We start from the raw sequence: 23,726 nt of genomic DNA, 5'->3' as shown, positions 1-23,726 counted from the left end.
TACCAGTGTCCATAAATAAAGTTTTGTTGGCACATAGCCATGCTTATTCATTTATGTATTGCCTATGGTTGGTCTCATGCTGCCATGCAAATTTGAATAATTACAATAGAGATAGTACAGCTCACCAAGTCAGAAGTATTTACATCTGGCCCTTTACAAAACATTTTGTGTCTCCAGTCTAGAACATAACTATAACTCTAGCACCTGAAACTCAGCAAGTGATTATTAACTATGTCTTGAAATAACTGTTGAATGAATAAACATGAATGCACACAGGTGGACACAAGGAAAAAGTGAACCAGTAAGATTTCAAATATTTCACTGAAAACTGAAAACAAATAAGAGTTGGAATCAAAATGTATTTGTGGTTTATGGTGAGATAAGCATAATCAGATTTACTAAAATATCAACAAGCTACTAATCTCATACATTAATGAAATTAGAGCTTTAATGAGGTACGTAGTGGTGGGGGGGAGACAGAAAAGAAGGAGGCTCTGAGAAGTGCAGAGTGCCCTACTACACTCTTTAGTCTCTACTGCAGATATTTTCTTTTTGAATTACTCGTCGCTGGTTAGTGAGACAATATTCACCCACAAAGAAAATATTAAATTAAAATGATAAATTATAAACACAAGTATACTTGATATTTCTTCCAACTTAAAGGATAGAGAAAAATGATTTTTACAAAAGTGTATTTTTCACTTTCATGTTTCTCCCAACTTGTAGATTAGTAGTATTATGATAATAGACGCACATGTGAGCGTTTGCGCATGCGCGCGCACACACACACCCACACACCCACTACTACTAATGGCAATTCTGTCGGTGTTGTTTTTCAGGACACAAGAAGTAAACTGGTTTCCAGTGCCTCTGGCCTTCCTGTTAAGAGCAGACAAAGAGTGTATGAAGACTATTCGACTATGTCAGAGACTTCCTCTCATGACTCCTTCTATGATTCCCTATCAGACATGCAGGAAGAAAGCAAGAATGCTGACTTCTTCCCTGGGCTATCTGCTTTTCTCAGCCAGGAAGAGATAAACAAGAGTCTTGACCTGGCCCGGAGATCTATCGCCAACTCCGAAACAGAAGATTTTGACTCAGAAAAGGAGATCTCGCAGATTTTCAACACCTCTCCTGTAAGCCTCTGTGAAAACCCTTCCCATAAGGAGACCAAGTTTGGTGAGTCAACCTCCTCAGGAAGACCTCATGATAATAGGTCAACACCTGTCCAGCCTCTGCCTGAACAAACCGCCCCTATCTCTTCACCTGCTTCAAAGAGGAAACCTGCCATATCACCCCTGCTTGCCAGCCCCAGCTATATCCGGAGCCTCCGAAAGTCTGGAAAACGTGGTGCAAAAACTCCCAACCCAAGTGTAAAGCCCAAACCAGCATATCAAAGTAAGACTGGCCCCCAGAGCCAGCTATGTGACAAGGCGGCTAATTTCATTGAGGAGCTGACGTCCATATTTAGAGAAGCAGCAAAGCCGAGAAATAGAAGCCCAAATGGGGAGTCCTCATCACCAGACAGTGGGTACTTGTCTCCTAAAAATCAGCCATCAGCCCTGATGGGTGCCTCAGCCAGCCAGAGCCCCACTGGAGACCAACAGGAGATGGAAGCAGAGGTCAAGTTGCCCGAAGCCAGGCATCGTTACCAGAAAGACCAGAACAAGGCAGTGCCATGCAATAACATGCTTCACCCACAGCCTCAGAATGCACTCCGCTTGCCCTCAGCTCCAAGATTCATCCAGAAGCTTCGGAGCCAAGAAGTGGCAGAAGGAAGTAAAGTTTACTTGGAGTGTAGAGTCACCGGAAACCCAACTCCTCGGGTCAGGTAAGAACGTTTTTATTATGAAGATCAAATGATCTGTGTTGACTTTTGGTTTTACTTTAATGTGGAATGAGATTTCCTGGATAGTTAGCCCTCTGGAACCTGAAGTCGTGTTTTCAAACAGCTGCAGGGCAAAAGCATCCTAGAATCGCAAATAGTAGCTTTGCCAGTTATCACGGGTGGAATGTATCTGTTGTCATGAACCATGTGCTACGAAAGGGAAGGCAAAGGACTGGACAGGCACAGAGGGGCACAAATGTCCTGTTAAACAGGACTCCAGAATTAATAGCATCCAAGGAAACTTAAAATGTGCAACTCATATATTCAAAGCACTGTGAAAGTGTGTGCATAATTTGAATACGAGTTGCTGAAGATGGTTGAAAGTGTGGCTAAAACTAGAAGTTGTCTGGCTGCATAGAGATGAAAGGCACAGGTGTGCAGTGGCCAACCACAAGATTAACCCTGACCTAAGGCATGGGCTAAGGGGGCACATATTCACTTTAAAAAAAAGCACCCCCAACGCACCTTCAATGTAATGCAACCAAGGAAACAAAGAAAGATAAAGCCAACTGAAAACAATGCAGGTGTGATGTTTATACACAGGCTCCGGCCACTACAGCATGGCTGTAGCAAAAAGGTCACGACTCGACGAGTGTGTGGTTGGTTGGAGGCAATATACACTTACGTCACCGTGACCATTCTAATTTCTGTTAAGTTCTTCCTCCCTCACTGCCGAGTTCGTACTTTCTGTGCAAAGAGGTTAAGAGGAGTGACTCTGGAGTCAGACTGCAGGGTTTCCACCCATGGCTCCACCTTTTGTCAATTGTGTCACCTAGGCAAGTTACTTTGTCATTTAGTTTCTTCATCTGTGAGATGGGAATTAAACTAATACCTCCCTCCTTCTATTTTATGAGGACGACATCACACATGTGAAAAAATAAAACTGTGCCTTGCGTCTAGTGACGGCTGCATTGGTATTATTATTTTTATTGTTTCTCATATCTTAATTTTATATGCCAAAGTGAAAATAATGTTTCAAGTTGGATTGCACTACAAAAATAAGCCATTCATTCATTTACTTTGAAAGTTTTGCTGTTATGAAGAGTGTTTTACCTAGATTATGTAAATATTAAACAGTAAATTTGACGTTGTGAAATTTGGACAAACAGTAAAGTAAATCTCATCCGCTAAAAAATTGTAACGCTGGTACATTCTTATTAATATAGCATTTCACAAGCCGCAGACTTGGCCTCTTACCCTACATCCACTAGTACACGCTTAGCGAGAGTTGGTTTCTTGGGTTGACAGGGTATTGCTCACAAACATGAAGTAAGCATTAGCATTACTGACTAAAACGTGGTGTAATTAAAGGCAGGGAATTTTTTTCCAACCAATTTGTTCAACTAATTCTTCTTGAGTCACCCTTTACAGTAATTTTACAATATTGCTCTTAGAAACTGACAGCAGGGGGCAGTAAAAAACTTCTTAATGGGTTCCTTTCATTAAGTGATCCTAAATTCTGCATTTATGTATATTTCCCACAAAGAATTTTCCTTATCATTTCGCCTATGATGGAAATGAAATCGTGTGATTCTTTTGGATTCTATTTGGGTTGTTTTTAACCTACTAATCTTGGACAAATAATTCTGCAGGAGAAATACTTTCACAAGTCCTTCAAAACGGTTCCACAGGTTTTCAAACTGCATATGACTCCACTCACATTTGCCTTACCAAAACAAGCCCCTTTCAGACGTATTATCGTGGCAAGTAGACTTACCACACCCTGTCAAAAATGACAAAAAACAATCCATTTAACATTAAAGGATTAATTTAGGTGAGCGGACCATAATTATTGTATTAAAGTTCATTGAACTATTTAATAATTTGGAGGACATTAAATTCATGCTTCTGTCTCCTTTTTGCTGGGGGTGGGGGGAGGCTGTGTGCGGGGGGAGCATTAATTTAGCTAGTAACCACAGAATTATTAACTAGTTTTCCCTTGTCATCTCCTGGTCTACCAAAGTCCATGCCCAATGCCCATTAGACATTACAAATTATGCCCTTTTAGAGTAATTAAGTCCTTGATGAAATGCTCCATTGTTTAAAGTTAGCTGGTCTTTTTTATATCCTTTTGGAGCTTTTGTTTGTTTTGTTCTGTATTTTGAGAGGGGAGTGTACATGGGTGCTGGATTTTCTTAATTTCTGTTCCAAAGATCTTGGTACTCTCTTCCATGCATTTGTCAGTATACCAAATGCCTAGGAACATTGAGTTCCTTTTCCACATGAGACTTGAGGGTCTATAGAAATAACCTTCTTTGAAGGAAATTTCACATGAAGAAGAAAACCTGGGGCACCTGGGTGTCTCAGTCGGTTGGGTGTCTGACTTGATTTTGGCTCATGTTGGGATCCCAGGGTCTGTAGGATTGATCCTTGCATTGGGCTTAAGATTCTCTCTTTCTCTCTCCATCTGACCCTCTCTTGCTCATTTTCTCTCTCTCTCTCTTTCTTTCTCAAATAAAAAATTTGTTTTTAAAAAAAGAAGAAAACCTTAAATAAAATATTAATACGCTATACTAGAGCATTTTAGAACCTGGCTCAGACTCAGTCCAAGTGACTCTAAACCCAGAGACTGCACAGACCTATTGATTGGTCTAAGATCCCAGAAGCAGGTAACAGAACCCATAGAGAGTAAGGGGATGTCAGAGGAACCCAAAGCAAGCAATCAGCAAAGGCCTAACAGGCACTGACTGGTAAGCGTGGAGATATTCAGCTGTCGAAAAGTCAGCAACCGCACGACAGGTGAGCGCAATGTGGAGCAATTGCCAATGGTAAGGTCCAGAGGGACTTCAAAGGAATGCACCACAGGAAAATATGGCAGCAGGTATCAGGTTCCAGACACAGGGACAGGAGCCCAGGTAGAAAATTCTACCCTTCAAGAGTTTAGTTAAGGAAAAGGTGAGGCTGCTGCTCCAAAGAACAATAGGACAGTGCAGGAAATAGAGACTCAGGTATGATTAAATGAGGCAGGACTTTAGGGACTAAACTCATGCTGGGTTCAGAATCGGGAAACAAATTGTTACACTGACAAGACTGGGCTACTAAGCTGCTGGCCTGGAGCTTCTTAAATGTGGCCTAAATAGAAACCATTTGGTCTGGGAACCTGGACATAGTGAAACTTGCAGATGTAGATAAAGTGACCCCAACTAAAAAGGAGGCCTGGTGGAAACAGTAGGATTGAAGCCAGGCCAGTCATTTCAAGGCTTTTCTACTTCATCCTCCCACAAATATAGCTGGCACAGATACCAGTTATAACCACAAAGAGGACTGAAAAAAATCTGTTTGCCTTCTTTATTCTTGCGAAGTTCCAACAAAACCTCAACAGAAGAGAAAAACTAATGGAAGAAAAGCTTATGTATAACTGAGGTCATATACAATTTAGATACTACTCAAATTACACACAAATTATTCGTTAACAACTTGAATTATTACATTAAATAAAATTGAGTCAGAATTCATAAATTTTTGTGACTATGTCCCAGTGGTTCATATTTCTCATGTACTTCTTTACAATAGTATACAGACATCGCCTTGCCTATTCCCTCCTCTCTCAACTTTTGTGAGTTGGTGAAAAATTCATGAAGAATTTTAGTTCAAAAGTACCTCCAGTATTATTAAAATGAGACCTCATGTTTTCACTTTATGTTTTTCAAAATATTTTATTATGACAACCATATATTTCAAACCATTTACATATAAGGGAACTCAGAAAACTAGGAGATTATTTGCCTAGTAACAGAAAAATAGTTAATTAACCATAGAGACCAGACTCCTGTCTTCTGATTCCTAATCAGACACTGAGTGACTCATGAGAAGATTTAGCCACTGTCACTGCTGTTTTGCTTGTTATGTGTGATTACTGAAAAGCTCCAGAAAAGGACATGAGTGGGGCTACCATCTGGAATTCATATTCCAAATATCTTTAAAGAAAATGATACCCTGATAATTTTCACAATATGTTCTATGTTAAAAAAAAAATAGCCATTCATGGTCATTCTGTTTATTTGCAGTAAGGTAATACTGCAAAGTCAATCAACATAAACCAAAAAATGTTAGGATGTGGGGGGAAGTAGATATTCTCCATCAAATAACTGCAAACAAAACAAATCATTCCCAGTTTATGAACAGTTGTCCAAACCATCCTCATATTCAAATTGTATTGTGAGGTAAATGTGTACATACTCATAAGGGAGGAAAACACTTTTAAACATCGACTTATTGCAGTAATAGTGAATCCAGGGGCGCCGGAGTGGCTCAGTTGGTGAAGCGTTCGACTTCAGCTTAGGTCATGATTTCACGGTTTGTGGGTTCGAACCCCACATCGGGCTCTGTGCTGACAGCTTAGAGCCTAGAGCCTGCTTCGGATTCTGTGTCTCCCTCTCTTTTTGCCCCTCCCCCACTCGTTTTCTCTCTCTCTCTCTCTCTCTCTCTCTCTCTCTCCCCTAAAAGTGAATAAACATTAAAAACATTTTCTAAAAAAAAAAGTGAATCCAGCAGTTGTCCAAACATATCGAATATTCTCAGTACAATTACTCGTATCTCATAAGATGCCTATTCGTTCATCATTATTAGCTTAGTAAAGTTTCAATTAATATATGTAATTAAAAGTAATTAAATTCTTTCTTTTTAAAATCAAAACCCAGTGCCTCCAACGCTTCCAATTAGTTTACATTAGTGAGACTTTGATCATCATCAAAAGCCAAAACAAGAGAATTAACCACATCAAATCTATGCAACGCTGTCTGTAGAAATTTCCATCTCCTCAAAAGAAATTAGAAATAGAAACAAACCACCGATTCACTTTTCTTACTAAGGACATCAGTATATTCTGGTCATGGATTGCTTTGGCTTGGGAAAGCATGGCAACAGTACCACTAGCCAGTAGGTTATGAATATGCGGTGCTTATTAAGACCCAGATGGCTTAGTTCCAGGAGTGTTGTTTGCTTTTGTTATAGATAATTGTCACAATGCGACACCAGATAATACCATTAGATTATCAGTATGAAAAAACTGACCATACAAGTGTTGTTACAGCAACGTGAAATGTAAATAGATACGCAAAATTTGGAGAACAATTTTGTGATACACGATAAAGTTGAAGATGTACATACCCGAAACTTCTATCTAATAACCGATTGCCTACTTGATATATCTGCTTGGATATCTAATAGGTTTATTAAATTTAATATATCCCAAACTGAACTTCTGATTATTCTCCAAAAACCTTCTCTTTCTAAATCTTCTCCATGTCAACAAGTGACAATCCTCTTTCCAGCTGTTCGAGGGAAAAACCTTAGAGTCATCCTTGGCTCCTCTCTTACTCGCATCTCACACCATCCAATGCATCCAGCAAATTCAGTTGGCTCAACTGTTGATACAGAATCTAGGATCAGACCACCTCACACCACCTCCACTAATCAGGCTGTCATCATTAGCTGGTCCAAGCCACCATCATCTTCCCCTAAGGTATTTGTATTACCTCTTTAATCTGTCTGCTTATTTCCATCCTTACTCATTACAGTCTATACAGCACCTAGCATGACTCTTTTTTTTTTTCAACGTTTTTTTTTTTTTTATTTTTGGGACAGAGAGAGACAGAGCATGAACGGGGGAGGGGCAGAGAGAGAGGGAGACACAGAATCGGAAACAGGCTCCAGGCTCCGAGCCATCAGCCCAGAGCCTGACGCGGGGCTCGAACTCACGGACCGCGAGATCGTGACCTGGCTGAAGTCGGACGCTTAACCGACTGCGCCACCCAGGCGCCCCGCATGACTCTTTTTAATAAAACTATGATCAATAACGCAAAGCTTTCCAGTGCCTTCTCATCTCACCCAGAGTAAAATCTGTAGGCTTTATAAATGTTAATAATTAGGCACCATCTCTCTGATTTCATCCCCTGCTATACTCCTGTTCGGTCGACTCCAGATGCAATGGTGTCCCTACTGTATTCCAATATGCCAGGATGTTCCTGTCTCAGGCCTGTCTCGGGCCTGTGCACATGCTGTTTCCTCTCTGTTCCCTCTATGAAGTTCTCTTCCCTCAGATATATGCAGGATTCGATACTTCATCTCCTTCATATCTCTCCTTAAATTCACCTTCAGAGTATGGCCTTCCATGATTACTCGATGTAAAAGAAGAGATCCTGCCCACCTTATTCTCTATTCTGCTCTCTTGTTTTGTTTTTCTCCATAGACCTTATCTGATACACTATGCATTTTACTTGTTTTCGTCATTGGCCATTTCCCTGAGTAAAATATAACACCCTTGAATACAGGGACTGCCATCTGATTCTTGTTATTGTGTCCCTAGGGCCTAGAATGGTGCCTGGCACATAACAGATGCTCAATAAATATGTATTGAATAAATGAACTTCACTCCTAGCTATGTATCCGAAAAGAACTTTTGCTCATGTGTGTAAGGATACATATATAAGAATGTCCATACCAGCATTGTTTATTTCAAAATACTGGAAATAACCTAAATATTCATGAAAAAGAAAACAGACACCTCTTTGACACAGTGATTTTATTGCCTTCACATATAGATCCAGAAGTGGGATTGCTGGATCATATGGTAGTTATCTTTTTAATTCTTTGAAGAACCTCTATACCATTTTACATGGTGACTATAACTTACATTCCCACCAACGGTATACAAGGGTTCCCTTTTCTTCACATCCTTACCAGTGCTTATTATCTCTTGTCTTCTTGATAGTAACCATTTTAAAACAAGCTCTGTGTCCATTGCTATATGAATAAGGAAAACGTGGCACATATATACTAGGGAATATTATTCAACCATAAAAAGGAAGGAAATCCTGCCATTCACAACAACATGGATGGACCTTGAGGGCATTACCCTAAGTGAAATAAACCAGAGAAAGACAAATACCATATGATCTCATTTACATATTGAATCTTAAAAAAAGGCAGACTTGCAGAAACAGGGAGTTAAAATGCTGGTTTCCAAGGGCTGGGGGACGGTGGTAATGGGGAGATGCTCGTCAAAGAATACAAACTTCCAGTTAAAAGATAAATAAGTTCTGGGATCTAACGTATATCACAGTACAGTGAACAATACTGTATTGTATACTTAAAAATTTCTAAAAGACTAGATCTTAAACACTCTTACCAGACGCATGAAAAAGAACTTGTAGGGGAGCCTGGGCGGCTCAGTCGGTTAAGCATCCGACTTCGGCTCGGGTCATGATGTCACCGTCCGTGAGTTCGAGCCCCGCGTTGGGCTCTGTGCTGACAGCTCAGAGCCTGGAGCCCGTTTCAGATTCTGTGTCTCCCTCTCTCTCTGCCCCTCCCCTGTTCATGCTCTGTCTCTCTCTGTCTCAATAATAAATAAACGTTAAAAAAAATTAAAAAAGAAAAGAACTTGTAATCATGTGAGATGACGGATATGTTAACTAATCTTATTGTGGTAATCATTTCACAATATATAGATGTATCAGATCATCACAGTGCACACTTTAGACTTACACAGCGTTATAAGTCAATTGTGTCTCAATCAAGTTAGAAAAAAGATAAGAAAATGGCTAAGTTGTGATATATATTCACACAGTGAATGAACTAGTTTCATGAGTCAGTAGGTCTGAAACTCACAAATATAATAGCAATCTAAAAAAAAAAAAGCTGCCAAAAAATGGATGCAGATTACATGAATAAATTCATCCATATGAAGTTAAATTTGCAAAACAGTACTATTCCAGGCTTGGGGATATGATAAGCGTATAGAGAAATGCATGGGAATAACAAATACTAAATCCAGATAGCAATAATAGTAGAGATAAAGAGGAACGTGATTAGTAAGGGGTGTGTAGAGGGCATCAACTGTGTTTGCAACGTTTCATAGCTTAAGACGGGTAGTAGAGACACAGATGTAAATTGTGCTAATTTTATACTCAATGTATATCATATTTGGTAAATGGGAGCAAGCAAAATGGAGTAGAATCCAAAGGAAACAACACCACTGAATTTTATAGTTTCCTGTCTTTCTTTTTCTTCTATCATTTCCCTTTATATATTTCTAAATCTTTTAATTTTTTTCTTTTCTGTACATTTGCATTGACTCGAGAAACTAAGTCTTTTATATTTTACAGAGGACAACGTTTCCTAGGACATCAAATTACTATTGAACTAGAAACCAAGAGATTAAACAACAGAATAGCACCTTTATTTTCACAGAGATGAAGAAAACCTTATCTCTGATTCCTCCTCACAGGTGATTTCTGTGAGTTGATAAATTAAGGCACTGTGACCTATCATGCTATTTTGTCCTCTTGCCTATCCTTTCCATTCTTTCTCAGCCCCTATCTCCATCCCAATATCTACCCACTTGTAATTCCCACTTGAAAAATGAGCTATACCTCTATGATGCTTTAACTGCCAGAAAACCATCATTAATACGAATATAGAATCTGCTTCTATAGATCAGTGAGTGAAATAGGATAACTCAGTATCACTGAACCCAGGAAATATTGCCTGTTTTGTGGAATTGTTGTTTACTGATTTGAACATTACAGAGTAACAGCAGCTACCTTATTACCTGTTCTTGGTCAACCCATGACGCCATGATGCTGTGATACTCCAATTCCACTGCACATAATGCTGCTCATAGGGATATCTCAAGAAAAAATCAAGAAGCAAGCTTGATATTCATGGCAAGTGTGAAATGTTATTATGGTTATAAATTTGAATTGGTTATAACAGTATTGATATATAGCATGAGGTAGCAGTAGCCAAATCAGACAGCAGCATCTGTTCTAAGAATTGATTCCATCATTTCAAGTTAACATCTCAATGGCCAAGTTTCTGGATTTTATAAGAAGAGCAGTCAATAAACAAACATCAACATAAATTCTCAGAGGAAATAAGGGGAGTCACAGAGAATCCCTTTAGAATTAAAAATAATGCTTGTGCATTTAAAAAAAAATGCTATGGAACAAAGAGCAGAAGTTTAGGGGCTGACAATACAGATTCTGAAGCAAGAGTGTGAATCTTGCCTCTATCACAAATCAGTCCAGTCACCTTGGCAAGTTATTTAACCTTTCTATGCCTCAGTTTCCTTGTTGGCAAAATGAGAATAATAAAAGTACCTACCTCTAGTGTTATGATGAGTGTTAAGTCAATTAACACAAGGAAAGAGTTTAGAACTCTGCCTGCACATAGTAATAGCTTAATAAATACTAAGGTATTGTTATAAAGTAATTATTATTACAAAGTGTTCACCTTTATTGTTTGTTGTCTTTGATTTGCTATAAGCTCCCTACACTCTGCCTTCTCAAAAATCTTTGAATCTATTTCCTTTCTTCAAAATCTTCATGCTACAATTCTCTCTTGTACTGCTAAGTATTCCCAGTGGTACAGGGTTTATAGAGAAGGAACACTTCAACTTTATAGACTAACCATAATTTGTAAGGAATACAATATATCTTGAAAGGTGTTTCTGATCCTGTTTGGACCATGAACCTTAGATTTGTATCTCAAGGTCAGAATCAATACCCAGGCTGCCTTGGGGTGTTGGGATATTGTCCCCTGGTCTCTGGCTATTGTCAACTTTTACCTCACTTGGCCTTCTGTTCCTTCACAGCCTCAAAGGATGGGATCAAAGCCAAAGATAAGTCATTTCTTTCCATCTCTACCCCTCCCTCCTACAACTAATTATCTCCCCATCCTCTCTTCCTAAATTTTGAAGCTGTGAAGGTCAGCCTTCTTGTGGACTACCGACAACTTGGAAAGCCTTCTAAAAATCAAGTCTCTGACTATTGTTTTCTTGCTGCATTTAAATTGTTTAGCCATTTTCCTGAGTTAACTTCATGGTTCCTTGTTAAATATTTGCCAAAGCCAATTGAAAGTGGTTCCCCAACACTTTAACCACTCCCTGTTTTTGTATTCCAATAATTTCAGCAGGAAGAAAACTCTAAAAATAATTTGAGTAACAAATGCAGGCTTTTCCCCAGCTAGATATATTGGCTTTGGTTTTGTATTTTCTTCCTGCTAAGTATTATACCATCCAGCAAAGCTCTCAATAGGAAAAGAATGTGCTTTTTGGAAGTTTAATTTACTATTATGCAAAATCCTGTGAAACAGTTGTTTTGAAAGAATTTGACTGAAGTTTGGGATGGATACTTTCAGTCAAAACTGCTCAACACCTCAAAGTCTTTTCTGTAGAGTTGCTTAAAGTACTTCTGGACTGTTTCTTCATTTTGCCTTAGGGCAGTGCCGCCTCACGGATCACTGAACCTGTTTAGGCGTAATTACAGCAATTCAAGCACTCCACTTCCATGTTGCATTCTTTTGACGGTGAGAAGGAGTTACTTTATAAGTATAAGTGTAGCAAATACAATTATAAGTCTGAAACTTGACGCAGCTGAATCTGCTGACCAAAATGCAAAATTTTTCTACCAGCTGGCATGTTCAAATGATGTGTAGCAATAGAAAGGATTCTCTCCTATTCAGTTTTAATGTTTTTGAGCCAAGAAATAGGGCCATAGTTAATATCTGCTGGAACAGGAGTAAACTGCTAGTCACCTGAGCACTGATAGAGAAAAGCATTTCCCGGCAATCAAAAGCCTTTCCTGGTAAAAAATTAAAAATAAAAAAGAGAGAGGGAGAGAGAGGAAGGAAGGAAGGAAGGAAGGAAGGAAGGAAGGAAGGAAGGAAGGAAGGAAGGAAGGAAGGAAGAAAGGAAGAAAAATTATTAATTCCGAGTGGAAACATTGTTCTCTTGATTATGAGTTCTAACAGTGAAGTCTGATTCTGTATAATAGCATATGGGAAATCAGGCCATAAAACAAGTTTCTAATCAATGGTTATATGGTCCACATGTGGGCCAGATAACCTAAATAAAAATACCCTACCAAATAGGATTTCTTTTTCCCTAAGGTGAAGCTGTAGCCTTAGTTGCTGGAACTGGAAAATTATTTTCTAATGGAAGAATAGAAGGTAAGCCTGGTTAAAAGGATTTCCAAGTATTGAAGGAAAATCTTTGAAGAAGGAGAAGAAGGAGGAGGAGTGTGGGGAGAGTGGGGGAGGAAGATAAAGGTGAAAAGGAGGAGAAATAAGTTAGGAAGGGAGGGAGAGAAAGAAAATTTTCATTTGAAGTTAATTGGTTCTTCCTTTAAAAGCCAGGGAGATCTTCAAAATCATTTTTACTTCACATTCTATACCTAAGTTTACAAATACTTGCATCTTAATGAAAGAAGATGTTAATTGAAACCTTGAAAGATGGTTTATACACAGTGTAGTTCAATGAGTTAAACACAGGGCTTTTTCCATACACTTCTACACATAAGTTGATAAACATTTATATATTAAAGAAACAAGATATTACTTGAAAGATCTATTATACGGGGGCCCCTGAGTGGCTCCGTCAGTTGGTTGAGCGTCTGACTTTGGCTCAGGTCACGACCTCACGGTTCATGAGTTCAAGCCCTGCATCAGGCTTGCTGCTGTCAGCACAGAGCCTGCTTCAGATCCTCTGTCCTCGTCTCTCTGCCCCTCCCCGACTTGAGCTCTCTCAAAAATAAATAAGCATTAAAAAAAAACAAGACTCGGGGCGCCTAGGTGGCTCCGTCGGTTAAGCGTTCCACCTCAGCTCAGGTCATGATTGCACAGTTCTTAAGTTCAGGCCCTGCGTCAGGCTCTGTGCTGAGCGTGGATTCTGCTTGGGATTCTGTGTCTCCCTCTCTCTCTCTCTCTCTCTCTCTCTGCCCCTCCCCCACTCGTGCTCTGTCTCTCACTCTCAAAAATGAATAAACATAAAAACATTTTTTTAATAAAATAAAATTACAAATTAAAAAAAAAGACTTGTTATACACATTGTAGTAAAAAAATCATTTTTACCATCACCGAAGTTATCACAGAACAATTTCATTAGCAGAGAACACTTCAGTTGTGCTTATGCATAGGGAAGGCAATAGATACATAGTTGATGAAGGCTAAGGAGATAGGTAGAAAATATTTGTTTCAGTTTTGGATTTTGAACCACCACAGACAGAGATTAAGAATTTTCTACATCATTATATGAAGTTGGTTATGATGAAGCAACTATCATGGACCAGTAAGCTTTCTGGACTAATAATACTGAAAAGGTATAATTCACCAATAGGAGGATTTGGGTAAGGCCAAGGACTTAGCTAGGCCTTGTCACTCCTGTCTACAGGCTTTGTCATCCCCTCACAAGGAGACTTTGGAAGTTAACACCAGAAACATACTATAGCATTCAACCACATCACACATGTCTATGAAGTCATCACTAAACCACTAAACTGTAGGAAGCTTATGCTAGAATGTCATTTCCATTCTTCTTAAACCCTTTACTTATCGTTCTGAAGTCACAAGTTAAAAGAATTCCTCTTTCTTTTTCTGAGAGAGCTACTGAAATCGAGACCTTATGAATGTTGTTGTCATTCTCCTAATAATAATAATGGAAAAAATGATATTAATAACTGACTTTCTTGAGAACTTAGCACATGCCAGACATTCTTCCCACATATAAATTCACTCTTCCTACAAGGTAGATGCTACCATATTTCTTGGGTTCTAAGACATATATTTTGTCACATTTTAGCATCTCCATAATTAGAATGCATCTTGCAGTGGAGAGCATTTTACAGTCACTATCTGACCATAGTTGTGATATGGTTGTGATTACCTGTGCATATACAAATTTGGTCAGAACTGTTTATTTTTTTCACTTTGAGTTGTTTGCCTTTTGGTATTACATACTGTTTTTTTCCTTTCTTAATAGATAATGATGTGTTATAATGAATGGTATATTAGTTTCACTAAGCTATAATATTATCTCCATTTTAAAAACAAGAAATAGGGGTGCCTGGGTGGCTCAGTTGGTGAACATTCAACTCTTGATTTTTGCTCAGGTCATGATCTCATGGTTCCTGGGATTGAACCATGATCTCAGAATTTGTGGGATCGAAACTGCTTCAGACTCTGCCCTGTCAGTGTGGAATTCTCTTTCTCCCTCTCCCTCTACCCCTTCCCTGCTAGTGCATGCATGCATGTGTTCGTGTGAAATCTCCCCCTTTCTCTCAAAATAAGTAAACATTTAAAAAAATAAAAATAAAAACAAGACGGGCACCTGAGTGGCTCAGTTGGTAAACATCTGACTTTGGCTCAGGTCATGATCTCAGGGTCTGGGAGTTCAAGTCCCACATCGCTGAGCTCCAGCCCTCATTGGTTGAACATAAGCCCTGCTTCGGGTGAGTTTGTGCTCCATTTCGGGTGAGCTTGAGCCCCACTTGGGGTAAGCACGAACCCCGTATCGGGTGAGCCCTGCTTCTCTCTCTCTCTCTCTCTCTCTCTCTCTCCTCTCCTTCTCTCTCTCTGTCTCTCCTTTTCTCCTTCTCTCTTTCTCTCTCTCTTTCTTTCTTTCTCTCTGCCCCTCCTGAGATTCTCTCTCTCTGTCTGACCCTCGCCCACCTGCACCCCCCTCTCTCTCTCAAAATAAATAATTAAATAAATACATAAATAAAATAAAAACAAGAAACAAAAGGATGAATAGCTTACAAAAGTTATCCAACTGCCCAGAGTCTTTACTTTTCAACCATTATTACTCTAGTGTCCATAAAATCAGAGGGACACACAGCCTTGCTTACAGGATCGTGCCCCAATAAAGTTCAGGTGAACCCCAGCATGCCACTAGAAACACCTACTACGGTAGCCATTATCTCTTGAAAAGCGAAATGTCCATGAATTGCTTCCTTCCATTGCTCCAGACAAAAAACTTGGAAAAGAAAAGAGCCATGACCAATGATTTCCTGGTCCTCGGGACAAAACCTTACATCACATATACTTCTAGCCACTCTGTATTGTCTGTGTGAGGGGGTCTCGGCATCTTTATTAGCAGGAGCAATCTCCATTGCTGCAGCTTGTGAAAACATGGGTTCTAACTTCCACTTTCAGAGCCAGTTAGCCGGGTCTCTCTCTTTCTCTCGTAAACAGAGCAGTAATCCCAAACAGAACATAACAGATATGATTTGTAATCCGGTGTGGTACTATTTAATTCTTGTGCGTAGTGGCCAGCGTTTTAATTAAGAATGTGTTGGCATATGTTGGCCAGAATCCTCATACATGGAATCATTCTGTGCTCCAAGAACAAGGACAAATTATCACTGCCTGAAATAAAGAAGGAACGGGCCCCAACAACACCAACAACGTGTTAGTTCAACTGATTTCTGATAGACATCTTCAACAAAAGGCCGTTGTCAAATACAATACAATAAGGTTTGGGGTTTTGTTTTGTTTTGTTTTGTTTACAGAATACACAGTTTTAACTTTGAACAGGCAGCTATTAAAAGGGAAGTATCAGTATGGAAGAAATCAAACTGACATTTGGACAGTATGTAGGATGAGTGCTGTTACGGCGTTGAAAATCAATGCACACATCAAAATGGCAGATAATCCTCAGCTCACCAGAGAATTCATGAGGGGCCACGTGGGGTGGTGATTACAGAGGGGTGGGCATTATGTGCGTAATCAGGAGAGCTCTGTAGAAAAGCACCATCCTACCTCAGGGTTGAGTCAGTTTCATTTACAGGAAACATGTGTACACAGTCAGTTCTACAAATATCTTGACCCATTCATTTCTATCCTACGGTCCTAATAGTTGAGAAAAACAAAATTTTAATTGGAGGGACCGGGACGTATGTTTTAAGTACCCATTTGTTTAACTATTGATTAATGGAACATGCCAATGTGCTACCTCAAACTAGAGATGCCATCACTCTTTGTTAAATAGCAGATAGTTCACAGAAAAACAAGTAAAATCGCTCTCATATGAGAGAATTGTTGTGTTTTGATTGTATTTTTTTTTTTCAATTCCTAACAGGCCAATGCAGGTAGAATGATGAATCCATTATAATGAGGTGTGCCTATCCTACTCCAAATCAAAGTAATTTTACTACCACTGTATAATAGAGAATGTATACCTGTAGCCTACATTGCCAATTAAAATGTTTCGAACTTACCTCGTCTCTTTCATCTGTAAATCTTAAAATCTTAACATTTATTCATCTAGGATACTATGTAAAATGGCTTTAGCTCTCTGGAATCTAAAGGTGTGCCTTCTAACAAGAGCTAGAAGCAGCTCATTGCCTTCCAGCAGAGTTCAGCTTCCCACACATACCTCACAAAGCCGTCTTTTCCTCAGAACACAAGACTAGTGCCGATTCAGAATGCACTATGTGGTCTCAGCAGTTTCTTGACCCCATGGGGCCTTCTTCAAGGCCTCAACTGCCCACATGTGTTTCTTCTCTTCTTTTGATGGTTTTCAGGCTTTCAGATTTTGACAAATCAGAAAAAGATCAAGCCCAGCCGAGAACCTGTCTTTCATTACAGTTTGCTCTAGTTGAAATGTTAAATTTTCTCACTTGCATGGAATTAAAGTAAATTATGATCCAAACTGAAAGATGAGTTGGGTTCATCTTCTCTCTCACTCACATCCACATTGCAAATAACTTCTTTTTCACGTTGCCTCATGTAATGTATCTTTTGCCCTCTTGCTGCACTTTTGTCTAGCAGGACTGCTCATCCCTTGGGTGGATTTCTAGAATCCCAACTTAGTTTGCCTTTCAGCATTCACATAAAATGCCATACCTGCACTAATCTCTTCTACTTAATGTCCACGGGATGATGGGTGATGACTGTCAGAAATTACCTGAGGCTGTTGGCATGTAGTGTTTTCTCAAAACCTCACCTGCATGGCTATGTTTGGTCAACCAAACCCAGTAAGCAGATCTTAGACTATCAAATCAGTCAGCAAGCTTGAGGTCGGGGTTAAAAAATTATAGACAAATGAAGGCTCAACAAAGAAAATTGGAGAAAGAAAAAAGGTTGAAGGATTTGAAGCAGATGACATCCGACACTGTTCCAAGAAGGCTGAGTGCTAGAGACCATCAAGACAGCCATATATAAAACATTTCCAGATCAAACCACCAGGAGAAACAAATTAATAAACAAGAGTCCCCTGCTTTGCTGACCAGTTGTGGCATTTGTCTCAGCTGTTTGTGAACCAATAGTTGTTTGCTCACCACAACATTTATGTGACAGCAATCCTGAAGTGACATGAGTCATTGCTGAAAAGAGTGATGCTCACAGATTGCTTCCTTATGACTTGGAGTATTAGGTATGGAAGGAAATGAAGACAATACTTCGTTTGGGCTCCCTATGTCTTCTTAATGGATCAGAAAAGAAATTTGAAAATATTCCTTTAGTCCAAGCTGCCACAAAATTGTATTAAGGTTATGAAAATATGAGTATTTAAATATAAGGATCTATCAGTCTGCTCTTGTCACTTTGTCCCCCAGGATCCTCTGACTGGTATCTTTCTGAGGCCCAATAGATTCTCTTTCCGCTCTCCTCCATCCCACTCTTGCCCTCAGAAGCTGACCTGTGGAATTCAACAGATTCCTTCAGGCTCTGTTTGGGTTCAGCCCCAGGGAGCCATGACAGGTCGTGGGAGTTCAAGGGACTTGGTTCCCTCACTTCTTCCCTGTGGGTTTATGCTAACTTTCCCCATCAAAAGAAGGTCCTTACTCAGAATGATGCTCTCTTCTGTGTTCAGGAATCTGCAGCCTCCCTTTTACTTCTAATTCTGCAGGCTCAAGAATGGTAACATGGCTTTATAGCCCCAGGGCGATACATTATCCCTTGTGGTTTCCTTGTACCTTGACAACACCTTTGGATCTAGTCCTTTCCTGAAGCCTGCCTTGAGTCATCTGGGATTTAGTTTATCCTCTCTTCCTAGTTGGCACCTGATAACTTCAACTAATAACTTCATCTTCTGATTTTTCCCACACCTTTGAGATAAGATGACCCGTAATCCTTAAAATCTAGATAAGGGATCATGACCAATTCCTGAAATGCTTTACCCTGAAATTGCTAAGGTAAATTCTAGATTACTCACCAGCAAATTATCTGGCTTGGAAATTATTTTTCCAACCCTATCCTCCCTTTTACTCCTCATTGTTTGCTTTAAGGATTTTTAAGTTAGCCAATTCCAATTCTGTAAATTTGGTAAAAGATGTGAAGGTGCAAAAACACATTTTATGTCATCGGTGGAATTTCCTTATGCATTCTCTGTCAATGAGAACAATAATGACTTAAACTTAATAGGGCGTCCCATATGCTTGGCATTTTTCTAGGGATTTTATATCCATTGTCTCATCCAATCCTTCCAAGAGCTCTAAAGAGTGGGCTCTCTTATTATCGTACTACCATTTTACATTTGAGGAAACTGAAGCTCAAGGAGATAAGTAAATTACCCAAGGACATAGACCTGGTTAGTGGTGTCTCTGGGATTACTAACTGCAAAAGTTGGCTATTTGGCAGACTTCCTAACTGTTCGTGGCTTACGTATTTGAAGCAGTGTTTTATGTATTTAATGGTGCATAACAAACCACTCCAAAACTTAGTGACTTAAAACAACAACCTACTATTTTCTTCTACTCACTAGTCTATCTGAAGAGCGGCTACCACAGGTGTCTTCTCAGGCCTTTTTATGTGTGTTCTCCTGGACTGAGTGAACTCTAAGGAGAGTACAGAACACAGGATGCTGTGGGGGGAAGGGTGAGGAGGGTGGTAGGTACAACAGGGTTACAGTTTGAATTAGGGGTTAAAATAGAGGCAGGAAGGAGAATCCAGATTGATGGTAAGGAAGAAATGCCTAGCATAAGAATCAAGAGTGCCTTTAAGAGCTGTGTTCTGCCCTTCGAGCCCAGACTCCCTTCTTCAGTCATGTAGCCTGCAGCATGGTATAAACACAGTGTGAGAGCCAGAGGAAGAAAGAGAGCAGAGCATCACACAGTTAAAAAGGCCATGACCTCCTCAAACTCTCACGGAACTCATTACCAAGGTGCACACAGAAATGCCAGAGCTGGTTTTCTCCTCCAAAAAATTAGACTGGTAAATTGCTCTGTTGAAGTTGTATCTGCTTTATTAAAACTTGAGAATGATCACTTAATATAACAAAATTTTTGAGGCATTTTCAAAAATTATCTAAGATCCAGTTCAACCACAGTTTTTCTGGGGGGAAGCTCTCGGGACAGCAGAAGATACAAAATCGAATAAGGGAGGTGCTATTTTATTTTATTTTATTTTATTTTTTATCAGTAAATCATTTTTTCTTTTTTTCTTTTTTAATTTTCTTTTTTATTTTTTTCTGATTAGACCTATTTATTTATTTTATTTTATTTACTTTATTTTAATTTAATTTTTTTTAACTTACATCCAAATTAGTTAGCATATAGTGCAACAATGATTTCAGGAGAGACTTCCTTAGTGCCCCTTACCCATTTGGCCCATCCCCTCTCCCACAACCTCCCCAGTAAGCCTCTGTTTGTTCTCCATATTTATGAGTCTCTTCTGTTTTGTCCCCCTCCCTGTTTTTATGTTATTTTTGTTTCCCTTCCCTTATGTTCATCTGTTTTGTCTCTTAAAGTCCTCATATGAGTCAAGTCATATGATGTTGGTCTTTCTCTGACTGACTAATTTCACTTAGCATAATACTCTCTAGCTCCATCCACGTAGTTGCAAATGGCAATATTTCATTCTTTTTTTTCAATGTTTATTTATTTTTGGGACAGAGAGAGACAAAGCATGAACCGGGGAGGGTCAGAGAGAGAGGGAGACACAGAATTGGAAACAGGCTCCAGGCTCTGAGCCATCAGCCCAGAGCCCGACGCAGGGCTCGAACTCACGGACCGCGAGATCGTGACCTGGCTGAAGTCGGATGCTTAACCGACTGCGCCACCCAGGCGCCCCTATTTCATTCTTTTTGATTGCCAAGTAATACTTCGTTGTGTATATATATATATATATATATATATATATATATATATATACCACATCTTCCTTATCCATTCATCCATCGATGGACATTTGGGCTCTTTCCATACTTTGGCTATTGTTGATAGTGCTGCTATAAACATGGGGGTGCATGTGTCCCTAAGAAACAGCACACCTGTATCCCTTGGATAAATGCCTAGTAGTGAAATTGCTGGGTCGTAGGGTAGTTCTATTTTTAGTTTTTTGAGGAACCTCCATACTGTTTTCCAGAGTGGCTGCACCAGCTTGCATTCCCAAGGGGAGGTGCAATTTTAAACCAAAACATTACATATGAATTTATTGGGTTTTGATATTTTTGTTTTTCAAAATACATACCAGATTAAAGAAATGAAAATAATGTTTAAACAAATATGTACTCACCTAAAATATTGCCTTAAATGTGTATTTTTGTGTTAATGAAAACTTCAAGCTGATTTTATGTTTTCAAATGGGTTTCCCACCAGTGCAGATGGTATACAACTTAATAATATTTTATTTCATCAACTTGCTGTGGTCCTCAGGTTCTATGTAGGAATAATTATATGCTATAAAAAATTGGGGGAAAAAATCCTTGATGACAATTCACTTTCTGGAATTGTGCATGTATCTAATTTGATAGAAATAGAGCAGCAATAGCTAACTCTAATTTATTCATTGCAATTGTCAACAAAAGAAAGTAGTTAATTAAGATCTAAAAGACTAGAGGGGCGCCTGGGTGGCTCTGTCGGTTGAGCAGCCAACTTGGTTTTGGCTCAGATCATTATCTCACAGTTCATGAGATGGAGCCTTGCTTTGGGCTCCATGTTGAGAGTGCAGAGCCTGCTTGGAATTCTCTCTCTCCCTCTTTCTCTGCTCCTCCCCTGCTTGCACTCTCTCTCAAAATAAATAAATATACTTAAAAAAATATCTTAAGATCTTTAGGTCTTAAGATCAGTAATCTCAACCCTCTCACTAAACAAAATATTTCATTGCAAATAGGTCCCTTGCCCTTTTATTCCCATAGTGTTATTGAACGTCTATTGCATGAATTTGAAATATATTGTTCATGTGATGAACATTTATAGAACACTCCCTGAGGGTAAAGTTCTGTCAGGTGTCAGAGGGTACCACAACAGTTTGGTCCATCACTTCAGTAAACCTAGAATTGGGGGAGGGAGATAGACAATGCATATAAATGTAATTGGAAGTTTCTGCCTCTCAAGACACAAATATAACTGTCTCCTACTCTTGCTGAGTTTATGGTTTGTGAAAGTTTCAAATGTACCCTAGATTTCGTCCATTTCCTTCCTCACCAACTGGGCTACTCTTTCTGTACATGCTGCTTCTGTGATGCACTAAGTAGACTCAGATGTGAAAATTCAGAATCTCTTTAAGTTCCATGTTTAAAATGCTTTCATTCACATTATCTAGCTTAATAACCTTCACAGAAAATGGTGTCAAAGGAGGCAGGTGAGAGATCACAGGAATATCCACAATATATATAAGTGAGCTAAGAGGGCAGATCATCTGGGGAGCTCTGTGCCATTTTAAGACATCCGAGTTCACCGATAGCCACTAATGACCACCATGCCGTTGTGAGATTTCAACACATAGCCCTCTCCTCTCCCCATCTCGCTGTCACCTCTCTCCCTAATCCTCTCTACTTCTCAACTTTCTCTTCCCTTCTGCATTGCAGCAGAAGCTCCAAATTGTTTTTCCTCTACTAGTCAGGGCAATGTTGTCCTCCTCAGAAGTCTTGGCATCATCTGGCCCCTAGATATTTTCAACAGAGAATTCTCTCCCTGGGAGAAATTCTTGTGTAAACTATAAACCATATTTAAAAAGTTTTCTCTGTCTTATCACATACTCCTAATACAAGCCAAAGGAAAATAACACATTATGTTATTAGCTATTGCTTATAGAAATTTATAAATCTATACATAGATAGAAATGAACATGTATAACTGTGGGACTACGTGATGATTTTTTTCTTTTTCTACCGTTCGTTAGAATATTGGGTAATAAGACTGTTTTGGAGTAACAAAATACATTGCTTCAAAAGACTACATATAATTTTTAAGCTGATTATGATAAATCCAAAATCAACGGTCAGATCCTTATGATTATTTTGCTTGAACAAATTATACAGACTAAAGGCTGTCTCCAAATCTCTGGAGAAAATGTCCCAGGTATGGATGTAATTCATCTTAAAGCAGGGGGAATGATAAAGTGCCAAGGCTGTCTGGAGCAGAGCTACAAGGTTAGAAGGAGTGAATGACTTGGTGTGACAATAGGTGATGCCACATATCACGTATGTTCTGTCTCATTTCCAATGAACTTGGCCTAAGAAACTCAAGATATGAGGCTTTTAAGTGAACCAAAACTCTGGGCCATACTGAAAAAACACCTACCAGGAAAATTATAAATGCTGATAGAAATGCTCATACAGTGCAGATACAAGGCAGATATAAACCTGGTGCTGGTCATCAGGTCAACAGAAACAGCTACCCTACTGAAGACATGTGTAACAGAAAAGTACTCTCGCACCGGAGTAAATCCTCCCCCGACTTGGCAATTTGAGGGTAAGGGTAGGGTGTCTTACAGGGGAATCTTTCCATTCATAAGCCTTACTCTTATTACAAAGAACCTGCAAGGCAATAAGATCTTTACTACTCAAAGGAAACACAGCACATTACTTACACCAGTCATCCTAGTGCTTTATTCGTAAGTATTATCTAACCACCAAGAATCACCAGGTATTACAGGGAAATAAATAGCATGAAAGAACTTTCCTTCTCTCTTTTCATAAAGATGAACAAATAGGGCTAATCTCAAGAGGAAGCAAAGGCATTTAAAGAAAAATTTAAAAACAGATATATATTTTTTTACTTCTAATTAACAGTAGGAAGACATAGTTCTGATAAAGTAAAAATGTGTTTATTTTGGCAAAAGAAAAAAGAATAAGACAGTGAAATTTAAAGTAGAATGGCAAAGGGGTGCTTGGCTGCCT

The 23,726-nt window shown here is 39.2% G+C and overlaps 1 protein-coding gene across 5 annotated transcripts in view; it reads left to right on the top strand.

Annotated features, from left to right (window-relative positions):
• PALLD (palladin, cytoskeletal associated protein) overlaps positions 1-23,726 on the top strand; it is a 408,455-nt gene that overhangs the window by 18,408 nt on the left and 366,321 nt on the right. For all 5 annotated transcript variants that reach the window (XM_045055693.1, XM_045055692.1, XM_023252685.2 and 2 more), the window contains exon 2: positions 840-1,831. In XM_045055693.1, coding sequence (XP_044911628.1) covers positions 921-1,831 — 911 coding nt within the window. In that variant the 5' untranslated portion in view covers positions 840-920. The remainder of the gene's footprint in view (positions 1-839; positions 1,832-23,726) is intronic.

The sequence above is a fragment of the Felis catus genome, chromosome B1, assembly GCF_018350175.1.
Source record: "Felis catus isolate Fca126 chromosome B1, F.catus_Fca126_mat1.0, whole genome shotgun sequence".
Lineage (NCBI taxonomy): Eukaryota > Metazoa > Chordata > Mammalia > Carnivora > Felidae > Felis > Felis catus.
This window is presented reverse-complemented; position numbering and strand designations above follow the sequence as displayed.